General features: G+C 42.9%; 2 protein-coding genes across 2 annotated transcripts; one reads left to right on the forward strand and one right to left on the reverse strand.

Moving 5' to 3' along the window:
* Positions 1-1341: 1341 nt before the first annotated feature.
* On the forward strand, positions 1342-13138 carry odc1 (ornithine decarboxylase 1). Its single transcript, XM_022232937.2, has 13 exons — positions 1342-1505; positions 2341-2474; positions 4231-4423; positions 6084-6180; positions 6637-6713; positions 7011-7183; positions 7630-7764; positions 8143-8308; positions 8640-8817; positions 9091-9224; positions 9434-9560; positions 9830-9917; positions 10279-13138. The coding sequence occupies exons 3-13, from the start codon at positions 4319-4321 to the stop codon at positions 10457-10459; spliced, it is 1461 nt and encodes a 486-aa protein (XP_022088629.2). The 5' UTR covers positions 1342-1505; positions 2341-2474; positions 4231-4318; the 3' UTR covers positions 10460-13138.
* LOC110978158 (putative 4-coumarate--CoA ligase 1) lies at positions 11427-21196 on the reverse strand. Its single transcript, XM_087148483.1, has 12 exons — positions 20677-21196; positions 19534-19691; positions 18711-18918; positions 18401-18507; positions 17972-18171; positions 17469-17640; positions 17015-17186; positions 16474-16574; positions 15799-15943; positions 15266-15348; positions 14437-14599; positions 11427-13711 (listed from the first exon to the last, which is right to left on the reverse strand). Exons 2-12 carry the CDS (start codon positions 19636-19638, stop codon positions 13590-13592), a joined length of 1578 nt encoding a protein of 525 aa, XP_087004609.1. The 5' UTR covers positions 19639-19691; positions 20677-21196; the 3' UTR covers positions 11427-13589.
* Between the last annotated feature and the right edge of the window lie 87 nt (positions 21197-21283).

The raw sequence follows: 21283 nt of genomic DNA on the forward strand, positions 1-21283 counted from the left end.
TTGCCCAAAGAGGGATTTTCAATGATCGAGCTCTCAACATACCCATTCATATTCGAACTTAAATTTACGTACCCAAAGTTCCGTTCAAACTCTGAATTTTTGCAAGTTTAGCAGACGGAGTGTTTAGGCCTATATCTGCATTCACATCTTAGCAGAAGTCCATGGACTGGTCACTGACTGACCGCCGTCCTCAGTAACGACCCCATTCAATTTAGGTGCTATTTAAAATCACAACTGAAATTAATGTTCAGTTTAATCTTTGAATATTTCTTATCAGCTATTCATGCATGAAAATACTTAACATTCAGCGCCACCAAAATTCTATGAATACAAAATGTCAAAATCAAGCATGTGCACACTTTTAGATTAAATATGTGTAGATTAAATGATGTTTTAACCCCTTCCAAATTCCGTCAAAATTAGGCATCTGCACTGGCTTACAGTATGCAGCCAGGGAGGAAGGGGAAGGGGCACTTCGCCCCTTGGGAAATGCTGCCAACATGAATGTGTTCTTTCTCTGAAGGAGCTAACAACGATGAGCTTTGAAGCAAGGTGGCGAATTAGTTGTAGAGGTTTGCGCTAGCACCATGCAAGGAGTATGCGTGGTTCTGAAGATAACCGGAGCTAACACATCAGAAAAGCCTGCGCAACCCAGGGGCGGATCCAGGATTTTTCAAAAAGGGTGGGGCGTGGATCCAGGATTGGGTCAGCCCTATTCGCAGTTTGTCCTTTCTTTTTATCCACCCCTGCAACCACCTTTCTTTGGGAGATAAGGAATTAAATAGAGCTTATGACTGTTTACAGAAACAAATCGCCCCACCCGCCTTCAGTTTCACAACCTGGATATGTGTACGCATAAGTCCATCACCTTTGCCCATAGGCAGCCCCCCCCCCTTTGCGCTTGGTACCCCTTGCCTATAGTGGTTCCGATTTGTACAAAAACACGATCCGTTTTGTGCCACGCCCCGAGTCCATAGTACAGGTGTGCACCGGGTGGACCTATTTTTTTACAATGTGTGTTATGTCAACGTTGCGTGCTAGTCAGTCATGCGGTTTAGTGTACGTGGTCTCTATACGCTTGGCCCTATTTGCAACTTTGGCTTCACCTTTTTTGTTCTATTACTACAATTAGACAATTTGTGCGATTTTTTTATTTTGCCATGAACGTTAATAAACAAATTTCATTGACCAAATGAGGGTGTTTTTACATGTACTTAGGTTTGAACGTCAAATCTCTACAAGCAGTTTTGTGTGGCAGGACGACCTCCAGACAGAACCAAGCCACGATTTAGAAACGCTTACACGCCGTGGGGGGTGCGTGCGTTGATAATTGCGCGCGCATGTGTACAACGTGCGCAGTTTATACCCGACAGTTAGAGAGCGGACAGACAGTGCCGGCATTTCCCTGCAGAATTCATGATTTCTACCCTTTCGTGACACCTTCAACCGCCAAAATTCCTCGTCGGCGGAGTAAACCCTTGTGTCCCTCAGAACCCTCAGTATTGGTAAGTTTAGGTTCAGTCATACTTTTGAAAAATGACGAAATATGCGGCATTTTCCCCGTTTCATTCGAGATATGGCCTACGTTGGAATCCGCGCTATCTGCTGACACGTGAAGACCGTCTCTGCATATTTAATGCATCCTTTTTTGGCCACTTGTGTCTGTGCAATCGTTGAAATATTCGTGGAATTTCTTTATCTTTAAGTCTAGTTGAAGTAGTTACTTCCTCTTGGACGCGATTCATTGAAGGAGTGTGACAATATTTCCATGATTTGTTGTTCTGTTTTTCAAAATGTGTCCAGTAATTGGACCCAAAAATGGAGTGGTGGACTTGAACGCCATTTTCATTGGACATGTTGGGGGGGGATGCAGTTATTTTGTGTCCTTGCACAACCATGATGTAATCAGTGCAGTGTTTCCTGAAGATTGGGGGGCGGGGAGAATAAGAAGGTGGGATGTAGAATTACTAGCAACATGAGAAATGCAAGAAGAAATGTATGGTATGGAAATTCAAGCAATTTTTTTGAGGAGGGTGAAAATGTTAAAAATTTCAACACCGGGGATAATCTTGATCATTTCCAAAATTGAGCTTTCTTTCCCAGCCCCTGACAAACACTGACAGAAGCAGAACAATGCTTTGGTTCAAATATTGTATTTAGGCCTATTTCCCTCCTTTTAAAGAATCTCACGCCGCGCCAGGGTTCTACAGAAATTTCACTTTACTGGGGGGTTGGCCTCAAGCATTCAATGATTATTGCGTCACCACCAATTTGTTTCAGATCTTGCATTTTCTTCTAATTATTGACAACACTGTGTTGTTTTGTGTTGCGTCTCAACAGGGGGGTTGCAGCAACAAATATTGGAGCGTAGAGCCTCGCGGTGCTGAGAACCGAGACCAGTTGGACTTCAACTTTGAGCCCGAGTGGGAACCCAGCTGATATTTGCTGGGTACCCTTAGGTTTTACTTCTCAGTGTGAGTAGGCACAGTTTCAGTTTCAAGTTTTTCCCTTCTGGAGAGGTACCAAGGCTTGTAACTCATACTGATCCAAAATATTGACCATCTCTGTCAAAAGCTATCTCTAACAGTCCCAAATCCTCCAATTTCTGTATAATTTTACATATACCCTAGGGGGTTAGGGTGAGGTTTTCCCTATGAAAACAGTGATCAACCAATTTTTGGGGGGTATCCATAAAGAATGAAGTAATATGATGGATTAGCACGTAGTAAGGCACTGAACTGATCTGTGAACAGGATGTCAGATGGCCAACTGATTCTCATGTACATCGTCTGTAAAATCAGAATTGACTGGCCTGGCCAGTTTTGTGGTCGGCAAAATGCCGAGGAAAGAACGGCTGCAGTCAAAACAGGTTGAAGCTTTTCAGCACTCGGCTGCTGGTCCAGTACAAATCTTACCAGCGACAGGACTGAATATTACATTTTACTACTAGTAACTCGTAGTACTATGTAGGGTTAGGGTTAAAAAAATGAATTCGAGGCTCGCTGCTGGTTTCCAAACTGGAAATAAGTTGGTCTGAACAATTTGTCTGCCGTTAGTTTTTGATGGCTGATGTTTTTTAGCAGCAAAGTGCACAGTCTGTCGCCATTTGATTGTGGTTTGTGTCAAATATTATAATGGTCAATAAGTTGTTGTAATCTCCCAGAAAAAAGAGCCACTTGAATGAATTATTTTAATTTTGTGCATTTTGAATTAACTCGGGTGACATGTGCCAGTTTTTTCCAGATTTCAGGATTTTTTTCATTAGGGGCTTCCTAAGTTAACTCTAACCCTGCTAAATGCACCGGAGGTAAAAGTTGCTGCAAGTTGGTGCATTTAGCAGGCAACACAAGTCTTCTGGTGATATGAGTTCTGGTGCATTTAGCAGGCTCGGTGTTTGGTGTACCTTAGGTTTTCTGGTGTATTTGTCTGGGTCAGAAAAGTTTACCCAAGCAAATCTGTTGTACTGGTGCATTCAGGTGCATTTAGCAGGGTAGCTGGTGGTACACTGTGGTACCGAGAGCAACATAAATTATTTCACTGCACAATGCACCAAAAGGCAATATGCACCAGTGCGCACTGGTGCATTTAACAGAGTACCCATGTGAGGTTTGGTGCATTCTGGTGCCTTTAGCGGGGTCCTGGGCAAATACCCCTTGGGGTTAGGGTTAATCCTCTCCATTCTACACATTTGAATAGATTTTTTGGCAGGATTTTTCAGTCCAAATAATAGGAGAGCTATGGATTTTCAAACGATGTCTTTTCAACTTGGTTATTTCAGAGTATGTGAAAGTTTTTTATGCAAAAGGTGAGATAGACCACAAGAAGGGTTTTTAATGGGTGCCTTTAGGCATATACAAATACATGTATCACAGACCCTATGCTGGTGTTTGGCCCTAAAATTACCTTTGTTGGTTTTGAAGTTATTTTATTTTCGTCAAATCTCATTCCTGTAAGAATGGCATTCAAACTGTTCCATCGTGTCCATTGCTGGCAGTTTTCTGCAAAATCTTTTAATCCCTAAACATCTGGTCGGTTGGATGCGGGCAGTACATTTAAACTTGAAACCTGTTTCGTGCGTTATTCATTTGCTGACGTTTTACAACGATTAGCGACCACCCGGAATGTTGACAACCATTTTGCGTCATTTCAGTTTGCATTGTATTGGGTGACTGTATTTGCCCGTGCAAGCTGCAACTTTGACATGTTCTTTTCCTCCTCTTTCCCTCGCAGCCTGTTACGCATTTCATAGGAACCTCCCACCACCAACCCCACCGGCAGGGGCGTTTTTGTCCTCTCTCTCCTGTTTACGGCAAGTGCAATGGAGCAAATTGCCTTCCAGGATATTCAAGTCCAGGTGTACGGCCGGGACACTCGTGTGCGAGACATTGTCAACGATAAAGTGATCGACTGCAAGGACAGAGAGGTATTGGTCTCTCTTGTGCTGCCTCTTCCAAAATAAAAAGCCCGGCGTCATTTCCCCTGCCGAGTGTATCCCTGAGCTGGGACAGAGGAATGCTTGTTCTCATTGTGTCTATTCAGATCAAGTCCACTTACCCTTGACTGCCTCGGGATCAAAGCATACTCAATAAATCATCTTCAGAGGCTAGGTTTTTTTGTATGCAACTCCAAGCTGTCATTTGTGCACTGCTCTGTTGAATATGGACAAGACTGATTGCCGGAATGTGGCTGCTGGGTTGCTCAGCATTCATTGCTTACGTTAGGCAAGGTCCTACTTGTTAGCAATTGTTAGTGCTCTGATGAGCAGCCGTGAAACCAGTCTATTCCCCCTTTAAAAATACATACGCTGACAAAGGAAACCTGGTGAAGTGTAACTGCCACATTATAAGTCTGATGTGGACCAGTGCGAGGAGCCACTGGCTCCTAGAAAAAAATATTTTAGGTACCAGGTCAATTTTTGTACATTACTTTAGACACATTTTCAAAATACACAAGTTACATGTACAAAGTCTGACAAAACAAACAGAAACGTTCTTTTGTCAATTGTCCGCAAGATAGACAGGCTTTGGATTTTGTGCTTGGTAATAAATTTACAAAATGTCAATCCATTATTTTGGGAAAAAACAGCTGAGATAAAAGATAGGACATATTTGTTCTTTTACTTTTGAGTATTTTGTACCTGGGACGGGACCAAAGGAAGCTTGAAGCGTTTTGGTTTCAAACTTACATTTGGGACTGAAACAAGTTTATTGCTGTGGAATTGTGGCATGCATAGATTGCTAGTACACCTCATGAATATGCAAACGTTTGGGACTGAAACAGGTTTGTTACTGGAATTGTGGCATGCATAGATTGCTCGTGCATCTCATGAATATGCAAATGTTTTGGACTGAAACAGGTTCTTTACTGGAATTGTGGCATGCATAGATTGCTAGTGCATCTCATGAATATGCAAACGTTTGGGACTGAAACAGGTTTTTTGCTGGAATTGTGGCATGCATAGATTGCTAGTGCATCTCATGAGTATGCAAACATTTGGGACTGAAACAGGTTTGTAACTGGAATTGTGGCATGCATAGACTAGTGCATCTCATGAATGTGCAAAACATCTCAGTTCCCCATACACACTTTATACAGCATACAAACACGAACAAGTCGACTTGGGTTGCAGTTTAACATGTAATCATGATGTGTACATGTACATAGATGGATAAAAAACACGTGATCAGAGACACATCGCTCGGTACAGTGCGCATAGAAGAAGACTGGGCTGTGATCGTTTGTGAAAAATGACTGACTAGGTGGCTGACTAACAGGCACAAATCATGTCGCCATTGGCGATAAAAATGAAACATTTGGTCATAAATCATCAGTTTTTAGGTGCAAATGCAACTATCTTGGTCGCAAAGTACAGCGCTGATGTGGACTAATGTCATTTGTGGAGTGGACTTTGCTTGAGGCTTATCTAAAGTGGTAAAGTTAAATAACCTCTTGTCTGCATGATAAAAAGTTAATGGCAACCAGGCAGTTCTGCAGCCGAGTGGCTTGCCTGTTTGCTGGAAAGACATGAGAAGATTGACTGCATTCATTCTGTTCCCTTTTTCCTTATTTCCTTATCATGCTAGGATCCTGATGATGCTTTCTTCATTGGGGACTTGGGGAATATTGTTGCCAAGCATAAGAAATGGGTCAGTGCCCTGCCTCGAGTTGAGCCATTCTATGGTAAGTTCCTTCATTGTGAAAATTTGGTTCCTCTGGTTCATTGCTAAATGTTGGTCTGCTTTTGTAGAGTTCCATAACTGCTCAGTACCTTGTAAAGTGATAAATACTGCACTGAGAGATTCAGTTTTAATTGTACTCCTCCTGAATGCAGAATTCTCCAAGATGTCAAGATCTACAATGAACAGACATGCAACTTATCTCGGATGAGAATATTTTTATATTTTTACTTTTCATGAGTGCTTTGACAAAACTTCTCTTACCCTGATGAAGTTCCATTCGCTTACCTGACAAAAACTGTTCCACTTGTGTTTTGTAACAAGGAAAATCTTGTTCCAGGTGGTAGTGATGACTCGGTATTTTTGGCGAATCCTGGAATTTTCGGGACATTAGCCACAAATGCTTCCATGGTTCTGTAGTGAATTATGATACCCAAGAATTCCCCCTTTTTTCACTCAGCTGTAAAGTGCAACCCTGATCGCAATGTACTCAAACTCCTCGCCGGACTAGGCACCAACTTTGACTGTGCCAGCAAGGTAAGTCAGAAAGAAGTTCCCTGGCACCCATGATCCCTTCTGACAGATTCTGTCCTGTAGCCATGGCGATGAAGATCCACACTTGCCCTCTCTGAGTCACTGTGACTGAATGAAGTTTAACTGTACTCAAAACTCTTCTGAGCCATTGTCGTCAGACACCTGTAAATATCTACAGCTTTTTTTTTCATCACAAAGTTTGAATAATGACAGATATCTCCCTAAATGCAGACTTTAGGCCGAAGCAAATTTGTCACACTAATAGTGGGCAATCCCCCCTAAAATTGCATTCATCGACAGAGTGAGATTGAGATGGTTCTGAGCCTGGGTGTGGCACCCTCTCGCATCATTTTCGCCAACCCTTGCAAGCAGCGCTCCCATCTCAAGTACTCTGCCAAGGAAGGTGTGGACCTCATGACATTTGACAATGAGGAAGAACTTCACAAGATCAAGAAAGTTTTCCCTGAGGCACGGTAAGATGCACCTGCAGCGCTGCATTTCTAGCTTGTTAGCTTGAATATTTGTATGGCAGTTGTGAAAGCTTTAATTATCAAAAAAATCTTTTCCCCTGTTAAATATTTTCCAAAGAAAATTTTCACAAAATTTGCATTGTTGATGTGCTAGTGCCTGGGTTGACCATGACCCTTCCAGTGGTCACAAAGTAGCTGGTTTCAAAGGGAGCGTAAGATTGTTCGACACCCAATTACGTTAACACGGAGAGCATTCCAAAAAGTCTCATTCCGTAGGATGTGTAAGCTACTTTAGAGAATGTTGCAATGGAAGCCCGAGGTTTCTTGTATGATAAAGTGGAATGATGCGACAGTGTAAAGTGCAACGTCACTGACACCGGAGAAGTCTTCCGGAGATAAAACAAGAATTTGATTGTTCTGAATGAATTTCATTTTGGGTTTATCTCTAGGCTGGTGCTGCGTATCCTGACGGACGACTCGACTGCTCAGTGCCAGCTGGGTCTGAAGTACGGCTGCCACCCCAAGCACGCCCTGTACCTGCTGCAGACTGCCAAGGAACTCGAGCTAGATGTCGTGGGCATCAGGTGATTTGCTCGCTGCCTCCCCGTCACAATGTTGGGCAGTGTCCTTTGTCTCTTGTTTGCTGTTCTCTACTGACTTGGGTCACGCTAATAAATATGTTTGTAATATTTTTCCGGTTAACAGCAATTGAATTTGGCTCGGATCAGGATCAGTATCCAAAGGACAGGCCAAATCAAATTTGGACAGGCATTTTTTTGCCTTTGCTGGGAAGGGACTTCAGTCCTAGGTGAAACCCTGACTTGGATGGTTGCATCATTTGGGAGCCTTTTTTTTTTGACTTAGCTGACACGGACACTGGCCACATAATGTCCGTAACCGACATCTTTGTAGATTAAGTGGAAAAGTCACCGACTAAATGCAGGGTTCATTTTTTGCTGCAGCTTCCATGTTGGAAGTGGCTGTCGTAATGCCGGCGCATTTGCCGTTGCCATCCAGTCGGCCCGAGACATCTTTGATAGCGGAGAGCGTCTGGGAATCGTCATGGACCTCCTGGATATCGGGGGCGGCTTCCCAGGTCAAGCCTCGGCAACCATCCCTTTTGAAGAGGTGAGATTTTCGCGGAAGAGGTCCGTAGAGTCTGCACACATGACAGAGGGCAGTGTTGTGCCCAAAATAAACTTTACCCCCATCCTGCTGTTGTGAATACAAACCGGTTAGAGTCTAGAGCTGTTTAAAAAGTAATTCTGGTTTTTGTAAATTTCAGTGCCACAGTGGTGTTCTGCAGTTTTGTTGCCAAGGGGGTAACTTGGTACCATGGAGGAGACTGGGGGAAATAATTGTACCTTCACACGTTTCTCAGACTGACCAGATTGCTGTTGATGGTAGCAGAAGTCTGTATATCGATTTTTGACTTGATATCATTTTCAATTGACGACAGTTTACTCATGTGATCAACACGGCTCTTCAGGAGCACTTCCCTGTCAGCAGTGGTGTCCACGTCATTGCTGAGCCGGGCCGTTTCTATGTAGCGTCGGCCTTCACTCTGTGTGTGAACATCACCGCCAAGCGCATGGTGGCCCGTGACATCCAGACGTTCTCTGTGCCAGAATCCAAGGGTAGGTGAAGTGTCCGAGTATTCTCTACAGTACAGAAGAGATAAAGTCTGTTCATGGCTGGCCAGTCTAATGCTTTGTCCAAGTATTTTTTTTAATATGTTAAATATTGGAAGTTAACAAGGCCAATAGGCAACCCCAGTTTGTAAAGTGACCGTATTGGAAAGGTGGTTGAGACTTCGTACATGGAATGAACGAACCAATTTATATATGATGGTGTTGTGAAATTATAATGTCTTTATTAAAGGTAATTTCTGGGCATACTCTATTTGGCAGATCTTGTAGCCAACTCGGTTGCTCCCAGCAGCTCCGACGAGCCAGGATTTATGTACTACGTCAATGATGGAGTGTATGGCTCCTTTAATTGTCTGCTGTACGATCACGCAACTGTTGAGCCCAAGCTCCTCCAGGTAACAATACGGAGATTGAAAACCTGCATGTTAAACTGTTCTCCATAAAGATCTGATTTCTTATAAAAAATTCACTCGACACGACCAAAGCAAGAATGTCTTGTTTGTGTTGGTTCTAAAGAGGGGAACTTAGGGCTGTGAGAAACATCTGATCCTTGTCTAGAAGCTGCCGTCATTCTTGGCCACTGACCAAATTTTCTCATTTTCAGGAAAGAGACAAGACAGTGCTGCAGTACTCCACTAGCATCTGGGGCCCGTCATGTGATGGTCTGGATAGAATCATTGAACACTGCCTGATGCCAGAGCTTGAAGTGGGCGAATGGATGATATTTGAAGGTGAGATTAGAAACACACGGTTCTCGACGTTTAGAGGGGTCAACAAAAGAACCCCTCCAAGGCATTGTAGCATTCCTTACATTTATTTCTTCATGCCCGAAAAATCTTGTTCTAATTATGTCTATTTTATCCGTTCCCCGGAATTACCTTTTGTGGAATGTTCATAGGAATTGCTGTGTGTTTGTCATTTGCCCTACTAGTATCCCCACCAATGCAAAACGACAGGCAATTTAAAACTGACTCTGTACTTCTGTCCTTTTCTCCGACAGATATGGGAGCATACACCATGTGTGCTGGCTCCGAGTTTAATGGTTTCAAGCGTCCAGTTGGCTACTACGTTCTTCCCAACAATCTTGTGTAAGACACAGACTTGTTAACCCTTAATGTCCTCCATCCACCTGTTCAAGGAATCAGGAGTACTCGTGTCAATCCCGAAAGTATTGACCCTTTGCAGTTCGTGTTTTGTGCGTGGCATCTTGGATGGTCTTCCAGTTTCACCAACCCAACTAATTCTGTACTGTAGCCATCTATGTGCATTCATTGGAAGCAGTTGGATCCCAAGAAGAAATATCGGATCCACTGGGGTTTGTTTCCGACGTGGTCATGCAGAAAATGGGAGGCCTCTGTGTTGGGTAAAACCTTACTTGATGTATGCTACGGCATTAAACTTAGGAGTGAGCCATGTCATTTAACCCTTGACCTCCATTGACCTTTGCAGGACCCCCCTCCAGCGCATGTTCCCGGACAGTTCCACTCCTTGCTACCAGAAGGCCTCCCTGCGGGACTCTGCCACCTCCCTGATCGGCTCCCGCTTTGCTGCGCTGCCAGCCAAGCTTGTCTGTCTCCATGGCAACGAGGAGGACCCCTACGCCCAGCCCGAAGTTGAAGCACTGTTGTAAGCCCTCCAATCGGAGCGGAAAGAATTGTTACCATGGCAACTGGCGGATCTGCTTTGGGAAACAATTTTTGTGTTGTACTCTCTCAATTGCCGTCTCTGTAACACACCGTGTGTCTGGTATGCCTCTACCTTTGCACAACTTTTGCACAGAATGTGGTACTTTAAAGTCTCTGCGCTCAAAAACAATTTGCATATCTCCTGCTGTACATGCGAGTCAGTATTGAAGTTTCAAGCTGGCAATTTTTTTGACGTCAACCCGAGTTCCGGCCAATTTTACATGCCGGGTTCTTATTGATGCAGTGCTGCAAAAATGACTTTTCTCCCCAACTGTTCGGGATTACAGCGGAAGCCAGTAAATATTTGCCATTTGGTGACAGTGGTAAAAATTAGCTGGATGATTACAAATTTGGATTACCATCAATTTTTAAGAGGCATGGTATTTGACAAGTTCTTTCACAGAGCAGATCAGACACGAAGTTTCCACTGATATGTTCTTACAATTTTTCTAGTTTGGGTCATTATACTAAAGCATTTTCTGGTAATATTGTATTGGTACTGTAAGATTGTAATGCTGGGTAGCACAGAATTTATCTCGCTTTGATTGTGAAGGTAACTGGGTTTAATTATGAAGATCAATTATACATATATGTTGTGAACTTTGGTCGTTTGGGAAATTGGTATTAATAGTAAGCTGCATCTGAACCAAGTCTTACATAGGTGCAAAATTAAGCATGTGTAATCACAAGGTGTATTCATAATGGTCTTGGGTTTCTTGGGATGGCAAAGCTGGCTTAGGTTAGTAAATCTTGTAGTTGAATATGCATGGCATGTAGAATCACAGTGAACATGTACAGCGAGTTACACCTGTTCGTTAGCTTCAGTTTTGCAGTATGCACTTGTGAGTGCTCGTTACATGCTTGTACATGTATATATTTGCAATCATCATACATCGGACAAACTCAGGAGGATATTTGTAGCCTTGATTTATTGGTGACTAGCACCTGTCACAGACATCCTGACAAGCTAGACCCCGGAGTGACAAAAACCTCCCATTGCCCGAAATAAAAATGAGAGCTTCCAACGAGTCAACTGTATCTGTACACGCTGAACATTCACAGACTATAGGATACATCAAAGTAATGGTAATGTCCATACACACATCATAACGCATCAATATCACAAAACAAAAAGCAAGAATTACTCACTGGGGGTTTCCTTGTAGACTGTACTACAGTAGTCTCCATGGGACTTTGCCTACGCAGACGTAGAAATGGGTGCTACTGACATCAAACTACCTGTATACACATGCTTTCCAGCTCCCTCGAAAACAACTCCACTCCCAGTGAAAGTCTTCGACCATTCCTTATACCTCCTTGTTGGTATTCATACGCAGAGAGTTACCAAGTAAATAACCGTAACCGTAAGTAATGCGAGTTTCAATCCAAACATCACCAAGATATCACATAATACAAGGGGTTATTATTATTGAGCGACAATTACGAGACACACAACCATGCAATTAAAACTCTGATACAATGTAGATCAGCTATACCATATGCATATTCATGTATTAGATTTTAAAAAGTGAGGTCGCCCTTGCTAAGGCACAGTCCCCTACAAAACATTACGTCAGTGTTCCAGCAATGCATTAGTTTGCCCAAAAGGGTAAATTTTAAGTTTTAAAAAAATAATTTTGAAATTATGCTGCAGTGCGCAGTCCAAAAGTACATGTATATAACTTTATCCCAGTGAAGCAAACTCTTAATTCTAGGTTGCCTTGAAGGGGGCCTATACAGCAGCTGAGTTACTGACGTTGGTCAGATGCTTAAAGGTGCAGATGCACATGTAGATTGCAGTGAAACAGCATTGGCTTTAAAATAATATTTACCGTGTAGGAAATCTAAAAATAGTAAGCCTTTAGGTAGAAGCAAGCCTTAAATTTCACGTCTGTGTACAAGAATTTATACAAACTAGGATTTCGCCACTAATCACCTGCCTATGTTTGAGCATTTTCATATAAGGGGTCATCAAATGTTAACATTTTTCACAGCACAAAGTGTGATTTTTCAAGGCCCCCTCTCCCTCCCCTTAAATTAGTACTTGCCAACATTTTTCTATTAGTATCCTGAAATAGACGAACCCTTGTAGGCAGTGTTGTTGGAAAGTGCGGTACATGGACAGTACATGTGCATGCACTCTCCCTGGGAGCCAGCTCTCAGTTTGCATTTTTGTGATTTTTCACGTTTTACATATAAATGAGAATACTATTAAAAAAAATCAGCATTATACCAGACCCAAAAGTCGGACATGGCTGTATCAACCCTTTCCTTCTCTTCACACGCTTTGCACAACTGTGGAAATGTTGGGAACTTTGGACAACCCCTCAACAGGTGTTAAATGCAGCTGTTGTCGGTAATTGACTCAATTAAGCTTATTTGTTTATTCATTATGGCATTGCATAAGATCATTTAACAAAAGATGGGTTGGATATAAATTGGTGGTGGAGTCTTGGTTTGATGTTGGTCTTAAGGTCCTCATCGTTAATTAAAGCATAGCAATCATACAAAAATGTATCTGTTAAATTCAAGGATAAATTTGACCTTAGTAAACGTTGGTGTTTGTGTATCACATTGAATTAAAACCAAGTTGACTGTAATAAACAAGATTAAATGTTATTAAAGACCCTGTTTGTTGCAAAATGAATTTTATGGGAAAATGAATGCTGCACGGCACGAGCCCTCATTGTTTGAAATTGTTGAACATAGCTGGTACTGTTGCAGAAATTATCCCGAAAAGGAATACTGTATTTTACAAGTGGCCTCTTATGAAAATGACGCCAAAACAATTTGAAGCAATATACTCATTTTGGGATAGAGGGTTGTATTATATAATGCATTAAAATACAAACAGAAGAAAGTTTTAAATTGAATTTTAGTAGAAAAGTTGGTGACAAAACAATCCTCAAGCACTTTCAATATATGTTTTTTTTTCTTTTTTTCTGGATAAAATCATTGATTTCCTGTGGGAAAGCCCTTACAAATCACTTCACTGAATTGCTGGGTAAATGTGAGCCTTTCCTGTCAATTCATAACTTTGCAGTGTTACCAGTCAGAGGGTGTTCACCTTGTGAATCAGAGTGAGGATTGAAGTCGTTTCCTTAATTCTCTTCGGAGGATCTTGCCACTAGCCGACTTGGGGATCTGATCTATGAAGACAACCCCCCCACGAAGCCACTTGTGTGGGGCAGCCTTCTCTGAAATGGCACAATCCAGGACAGAAAGAGGATTGGAAATCAGTTTCAAAGTCCCATGTGATTTGTCCACAGCTGTGTCCTTGAGCATACAAAGATATTCATCCATAGGCAGTCTCATCTACGTCATAAACATCATGCGCGCAGTAGCATCTTTTCATGCAAAGGATTACAGGTTGTGCACATTCTGTTGAAAATGACAGTACCTTGCTAGATGCATCATCCAAACTTTTGCTCATGGAACTTGAGTTTGTTCTGATTACTAAAGCTGGTTCTCACTAAATCACTTTCTCTGGCCAGTCCTTCCTAGTATGCCAATTAGAGCCTATTTACAGGTTCCAAATGATGTGAATAGTGCAAGGGTGGATCTCGATGGGGGGCCACCCCCCCCAAAAAAATGCATTGTTTTTACATAATGAAAGGTATTTCATTCCACATGTAGCCACACCCCTCATAAGACCGTAATAGGTACATTACTTGTAAAATTTCTCCAAGTGTTTTGGCACAAGTTTTCCCCCTCCCTCCAAGTGGGTTTTGTATCTCCTCTTTCTAGGATAGGGTCAGGAATAGCACCCATCAGTTTGGGGTCTGTTGCTTCACCAAATACAGAATTTAATCTGAGCGATCACTCGACAGTGAGCCGGCCACCAAAACCGAAGATTCCTGAGGGAATACATGCATGCCGTATCAGGCCCCCTGTAGCCTCTACCATTTATCACAGCTCTCACCTGCCACAAAGTCCTGGACCATCTCGGGGGTCAGGCTCTCTGTCTTGCGGACAACAAACGCCCGGGGCAGCTCGCCAGCTGCTTGGTCAGGCACCCCTATCACCCCAGCATCCAGAATCTGAGGATGTGTAAGGAGTAAGGCCTCCAACTCTGCTGGGGGAACCTGGTGGGGGAAATTTCACACAACCTTCTGTTCACCTGCTCACTGCTGGGTGGTTTGAAAAATGCAGTGCACATAATCAGGACTTTATCAAGATTTTTAGTTTTCAAAATTCTTCAAAAATTCATCATTTCAATTAATGGACGTTTACACCCACACGAATTACTGTCTGGTAGCCACTGTCTGGTAGCCATTAGTCTGACAGACAAATCTATTGACGCCCGAGTATTTCAGCCAGGCCTGCTGCCTTGTAAAAAGAGCCCAGGCACAGTGCGCTGCTGACCTCATTTCAATAGGGACCAGATCAGCGTGCAGCAGTGCTGTGTGGCTCATCGCTGTGGTAATCCGCTCGCACTAAATGCCCAAAACCATGGTATACAGTTTCAAAATTTATCTCCACTATTGAGAGTGAAAAAATGTTGGTAATGCCCAGCAGCCTGGTCTTTTGTTCCGAGTACGGTCTTTTGTTACAAGGCCCAGTTCCCTTTGTCTGATTTCGGAGACCCTGGCCACATGTATAAACACATGGTGCCCGAAATCGGAGTCCCCGGTGGCATGTGGTTAACTTGCTATTAATACCTTCCCCATTGTTAAGATGTTGTGTGCCTAACACTGCCTATTAATTTAATTCAAGTCAGAACCTAACTCAGACATAGAAGTTACTCTTACTTGGAATGCCTTGTATTTGATGAGTTCTTTGAGTCGATCTGCAATCCACAAAAAGCCATCTTCGTCGATATGACCAATATCACCTGCAGGGTGAAAGATAGGTAAAGGTCATAATTCTGAACACTGCATTTCAACGGTACACACATTAAATTTCAAAGGCTGCCAGAAACAATTTAGAATGCCTTGAGCACTTAATTTGGAGACACCGACTGTCATGAGAAACTCAGGTCTGCTCCAAGAGATTTCTAATGGAAGCAAGCATCATGATCTCTTCGTAACAAGTCCACATTACGTTGGGAACAAGTCTCAGTCTCAGTCTCCAAGTCTCGGTCTGAAAGGAGTGGATCTCAGTCTTGGTCTGGAATTGCCTTGGTCTTGTCTCGGACATCAAGGTCTCGAATACAACACTGTAACTACTCCACATTACATTGGGAACAATTCAACTTACACAACAGGATCTCTTCCTATATACCCCCCAGGTACACGCAATTATGTACAAAATAAATAGATTTTGAAAAACAAAATGTCTCCACCTGTGTGCAAGAAGCCATCTTTGTCGATGCTCTGTGCCGTGGCTTCTGGGTTCTTGAGGTATCCTTTCATGGTCTGTGGTCCTCTCAACCAAATCTCCCCGTCTTGACCTGGGCCAAGAGGTTTCCCTGAAGTGACATCAATGACCTAGGCAAAACAAGGAACCAGCAAAACATTAATTGGATCTTTTACTGAATCTAAATCCAACAGGTCTCCCGCTGATGTTAGAAAACAAACGTCTTTCATTTTTCTAGTCCTGGAAAAATCTTGCACCCTATGTAAGCTTTCTTTTACCCTTTTTGCGACCCACATATTTACTATGACTCTAAACGACTCTCAACCAGCGGGGGAAATGGAAGACATTGATAGGTCATGGTTCGTACTCTGTGGTCTAAACAAGATGCAACGCATTGCAAGGTGAACGACCGATTTCTCAGCACGTACAGTAGTTCATTGGAAAGGTTGAGAGTACTGGGAAATGGGTGAAAATTGATGGGCCCAATCGACTGCTAAAACTTACTTCACGGTTTTAAAAAAGAGGCCTGTGGTTCTTTCATTATAGTACAAGTAAATGCATGTGATAACATTATTTCTAAGAGTTATGTTCGATCAGCAATGAGCCATTTCACTGTTATTTTGTAGGCGGACAATGTGACAAATTTGTTTCAAAGTTATACCTTCATCTCAGCGTTTGGCAGAAGCAACCCCACCGATCCATAGTTGATGACATTGTAGGGTGTTACGGAAATGGCACAAGATACCTCTGTTAGACCATATCCTTAGGGGAAAAAAACTAATCAATTCATTTATTAAAAGCTCAAAAATGCCACTCTCCATTTCACAGAAATTTCTTGGAGAAACAAAACTTTCCTCAGAGTGTTTCAGTCACGGCAAAAAGGTTAGAACGGGCAGCTCATCAAGACAAGGACAAAATTCTTATCAAAGACATTTCACGGAAGATGGCCAAGGTGCCCGTTCAAAATGATGATTTCCATTTTTTTTCAATACCACAAAACTTAAAACAGAGGTTCACTTTGCAACTGGATGGGAACCATCCTTCTAACAGACAAAATGCAGTATTTAGTATGGAAATCTGTTTTAATTCCCAAAGTCCAAATGACAGCAATTGTATTACTGGAGGGAGGGATTTATACTTGTCAATTTGCTTTCCTTTGGAGGGAAATCAGGACAAACCCCATATGAAACATCTGAACTAACCTTGTATGAGGGATTTCAAGTTAAGCCTGTTAGCAATCGTCTCCATTATTTCTTGGCTGAGTGGAGCAGCACCTGCTGTTATTTGACGGACTGATGACAGGTCGTACTTGTCCACCAAGGGCGACTTGGCCAGGAACAACATGAGAGGAGGCACCAGCGAAAGCAAAGTGACCTACAGGGAACACAGCCGGTCACATCTCAAAATCTCAGAGAGCATTTGCCTCAGACAAAACTGGTCCAATGGACAAGCAATGTTGCCAGCTAGCTCTGCGTTTGGGATGGAAAAACTACAGTATATCATTGGCTGGATTCATAGCAAGCTGATGTAGGTACGCACTAATCTAGGGCATGACAAATTATCGGGTGAAGACAATGACTGTCACAATGGGGGGGGCCGAATCATGTTTCTGATTCTTTGTTACGGTTAACCAAAATAGATGACATTGGTAATTACCTTGTAGTCCTGTATGCTCCGCAAGAAAGATTCTGGTTGGAAGTATGGAAGGCTAACGATCCTTATCCCCAACCAAAGGAACTGTAGCAGGCAGTAGTTCAAGCCATAGACATGAAAGAAAGGAAGCAGGGCCAATGTACAATCATCTGGGTAGACCTCGAGGATGTGCTTGCTGATCAATACCAGGCAAAGAAAAAAAAAAGGTTTTTTATCTTCAGTGGAGAGACTGGCAGGGGAAGTAAAAATCAAGTTACTTTCTGGAAATGAGGGAAGTCAAAGCCAGGAACAAATTTCAGACTGAAAATGAGACTCAATGCGATTTAGTATCATCCAGCAGGGGGCAGAGGGAGCAACTAACAATGTTGCATTTGTGCCTACTCAACCCAATGACATATGTGAACAGGTGCGAGTAGGCTGAAGATACCATTTCTTGATTTATGAAAGTCAACACTGAGTTTTTAATGATTTCAGTCAACAGCATCAGAGACAGGTAAGTAACCCACCTGGTTCGCTGGAACATGTTACTGATGATATTCCGGTGGGTCAGCATGACACCTTTCGGCAGTCCCGTGGTCCCACTGGAGTATGGAAGCAGGACTGTGTCGTTGGGGTTGACCTTTGGCCTTGGAAGACTCTTCCCATCGTTGTCGAGAAGTGACAGGTAGGGGGTACATCCCGGGTGCTCGCCGAAGACAAACACCTCCTTTAAAAAACAATTGACCCCCCCCCAAAAATCTTACTTCTTGGAATAAGAAGTGATTTCAGGTAAATCTGGACAAAATCAACAGAGGTGGAGCAATATTTTAAGTGAAAATAAGTTGCCAATAACATCTGTAAACCAATGCCTGTTCCTGCAAGAGTTTATGGCTTCCTGGCTCATGGATATAGGGTCATTCACTGTTTGGGCAAGAGTTCATGGCTTCCTGGCTCACTTTTAAGCTGGGCAGTTTCTCCTGCGCCTTCAATGCCCTGGCAGCAATGCCTGGCATCGTGATGAGATACTTGGCTTCAGAATGCCTCAGCTGGTGCACCAACTCATCTGGTAAGGAATGGAGAATACTTTTATGAAGTCTATCAGGAACAAGGCTGATGAAACTTGCAAGGGGAAACAGATACAAGATGTCGTCGGCGAATGGGCCCTTGCTTATTCTTGTCCAAGCATTTTCAAGACATTTTCAATATCATGTGTGCAACCTTCAGAACACCCAAATTTCGGAAACTCATGAGTCTTTGGTAACATACCTACAGTGTACTTTGGGTTCATGGTAGTCACAACCCCACCAGCATTGATGACGCCCAGCACGACTACTACGTACTCCAAACAATTGGGGCTGTAGATTGCAAACACGTCTCCTGCCTTGAAGCCCTTGGAATGCAAGCCGAATCGAACCTTTCTGACCAGAAGTTTGATCTGCTTGTAAGTGTACATATGCCCCGTAATGCCATCGACCTAGTCCAGAGAAAAGACGACATGCATTTTGCACCTAATAAATGAAATTTGGAATGCCAAGTTCTATGTTTCATGAGGAAACCACACGGTTATGCTTAGTGCTATTTGCAAAGCCTTGAAGAAAGAAACTTACACCTTGGACAGATTAAAAAATATGACTTTCTCTTCTGGTGTAGGCATCTTGACAATCTGACTACCAAGCTTGTCAGAGCTGACTGATTTGAAGTTGAGAACTTTGCAAGTTGCGCACTGGTGGGCATAACATTTACATGTAGCTAAAGTGTGAGGTTGATTTTAATGCTGGAAATTTAACCGGTCACTGATTCCGGAGTTCTAATGGCTTAGTTGACCCTGCTGTGAGCAGCACCATTTTCAATGCAATTTTTCTTTCATGAAGTCGACAAATATCCAAGAACAATCCAACTAGCTTATTTAAAATGTGTTTTGAACTCATCTTAACGAGCTTGCAGCATGACCATTACTCAATCGAAAATGACAAATTTTGTCATTTTACGCCCCTGTAGAAGTGTTTGTGAAATGTTATACCCAGTGTTGGATCAAACTTTAATCGCGGTTCAACGTATAGCTACGTTAGAGGAGAGAGATTTCTAATACCATGGCAACTTGGTCTCCATAGTGATCAAAGGGCTCCATGATAAATTCATCAACAGCCATGTTGGGAAAGCTGACGTCAGGAAACTTGCTTTTGAAGATTGTCATCTTGTTGCTAGGTGCAGTGAATGTGGTCAACTGCTCAGGAAATTAGGGACAAACTATTAAAAGGGAAAAATAATGACAAAATACGATAATTTTCCAAATAATTGAATATAGGGCCTACATGTGCTTAGGTAAATGACTAGTGCAATGGTCACTCAGCACAATCGCATGATGATGGTGACTTCCAATGGATCCATTATTGAAATCTGTGACTGTACTTCCCTTTTTGAAACAATGCTCCTGAAAAACCAAAGCCAAGTGTTTTCTAAGTAAATGCTTCAGAATTTCCCAGCTAAATTTCACTTCTTAGGACATGTTATCACTTTCTGAATACTTTTATAGGCCTAATTAAAAGTTTAACCATTTGCTGCCGGGTAGATTTTTCTTGAGCCAGACAAGATGCCGTCTCATTTTCAAGATTTTACGTTTTCACAAATTCATCATTTCATTTAATGGGCGTTTATACCAAAATGAAGGACTCTTTGGGCACTATTCTAAAGCTGACAGGTAAAATTCATTGACTCCTTAATTTCAGCCAGGCCTGCAGCCTTGGAAAAAGGTCCCAGATTGTGCGGTGTTACGTAAGATTCTTTTGTTCCCGAAGCCGGCACCGTGCACTGCTGACCTCTTTTTCAATAGGGGCCAGAGCGGTGCTGTGTGGCTCATCGCTGTGGTGGTGGAGTGCTTTTGTCCCCGGTGGTAATCCGCTCGCTCTAAATGCAGTGCCTAAAAACGAGGTATACTGTTTCAAAACGAGGCTGGATTTTCTCCACTATTGAGAGCGAAAAAATGTCGGTAATGCCCAGCAGCTCAGTCTTTTGCGCTGAGCACAGTCTTTTGTTATAAGGCGCGGCTTCGGGCTCCCGGCTCTGCATATAAAGCCTATGTACTTGAAAGCAGGTCGCACTGCAGGAAGTGGTTCAGGGGGAAATTAGTTTTGACTGTATACACAATTGAACTCTTAGTTTCACTGAAAGTTTCAACAATTCACAAAGATGGCCACAGTGACCATGTACCATGCTGCAGTGTGACTAAACTCACCATATGCAGCCAGAAGTGAGACGGCCGAATCCATAGGTCTTCCTACTCCTACCCTAGCCTTGTAGCACCGCTATACAATGCTGCAGAACTGAGCATGCGCATTAACGAGCAGAAGTTCACAGGTACGCTATGAAAGCCTCGCAGTACATATCCAGGGCGTGGGGGGGGGGGTACCCATCGGCCCCACATCGTACGTGCCAGTGCACAACATGTAACTTCGTGCGGTATGATGGGGTCATGTGCATGAATGTATAGGCCAAATAACACAACAGATGTAAGCAGGAAGTTACAATAAAGTTCATGCATGCGCGATACCCCGTCACGGTGGCCATGGCGGCATACATACCAGGAAGGTTTTCACGCAACCCTTCATGTGGAATACATTACCCACTAGTTAGCCTGTATGTATGATCATGCATGTGGATCCGGGAGGTGCAACATTTACATCCAATTTCCAAATATTTACGTGTGCCACCGGCTCCCTCGTCAACGTAGGCCTACTGCGTGAGGTAGGCTGTACGCGTACGTACGGAGCAATTGCTGGCGCGGCAAGCTAGCTGGGCTTGTCTCTGGGCTTTGAAGCTGCGCGCCTCTGAGCGCTTGGACG

Source organism: Acanthaster planci, linkage group LG18 (assembly GCF_054643075.1).
Source record: "Acanthaster planci isolate LZ-2023a linkage group LG18, COTS_SCS, whole genome shotgun sequence".
Lineage (NCBI taxonomy): Eukaryota > Metazoa > Echinodermata > Asteroidea > Valvatida > Acanthasteridae > Acanthaster > Acanthaster planci.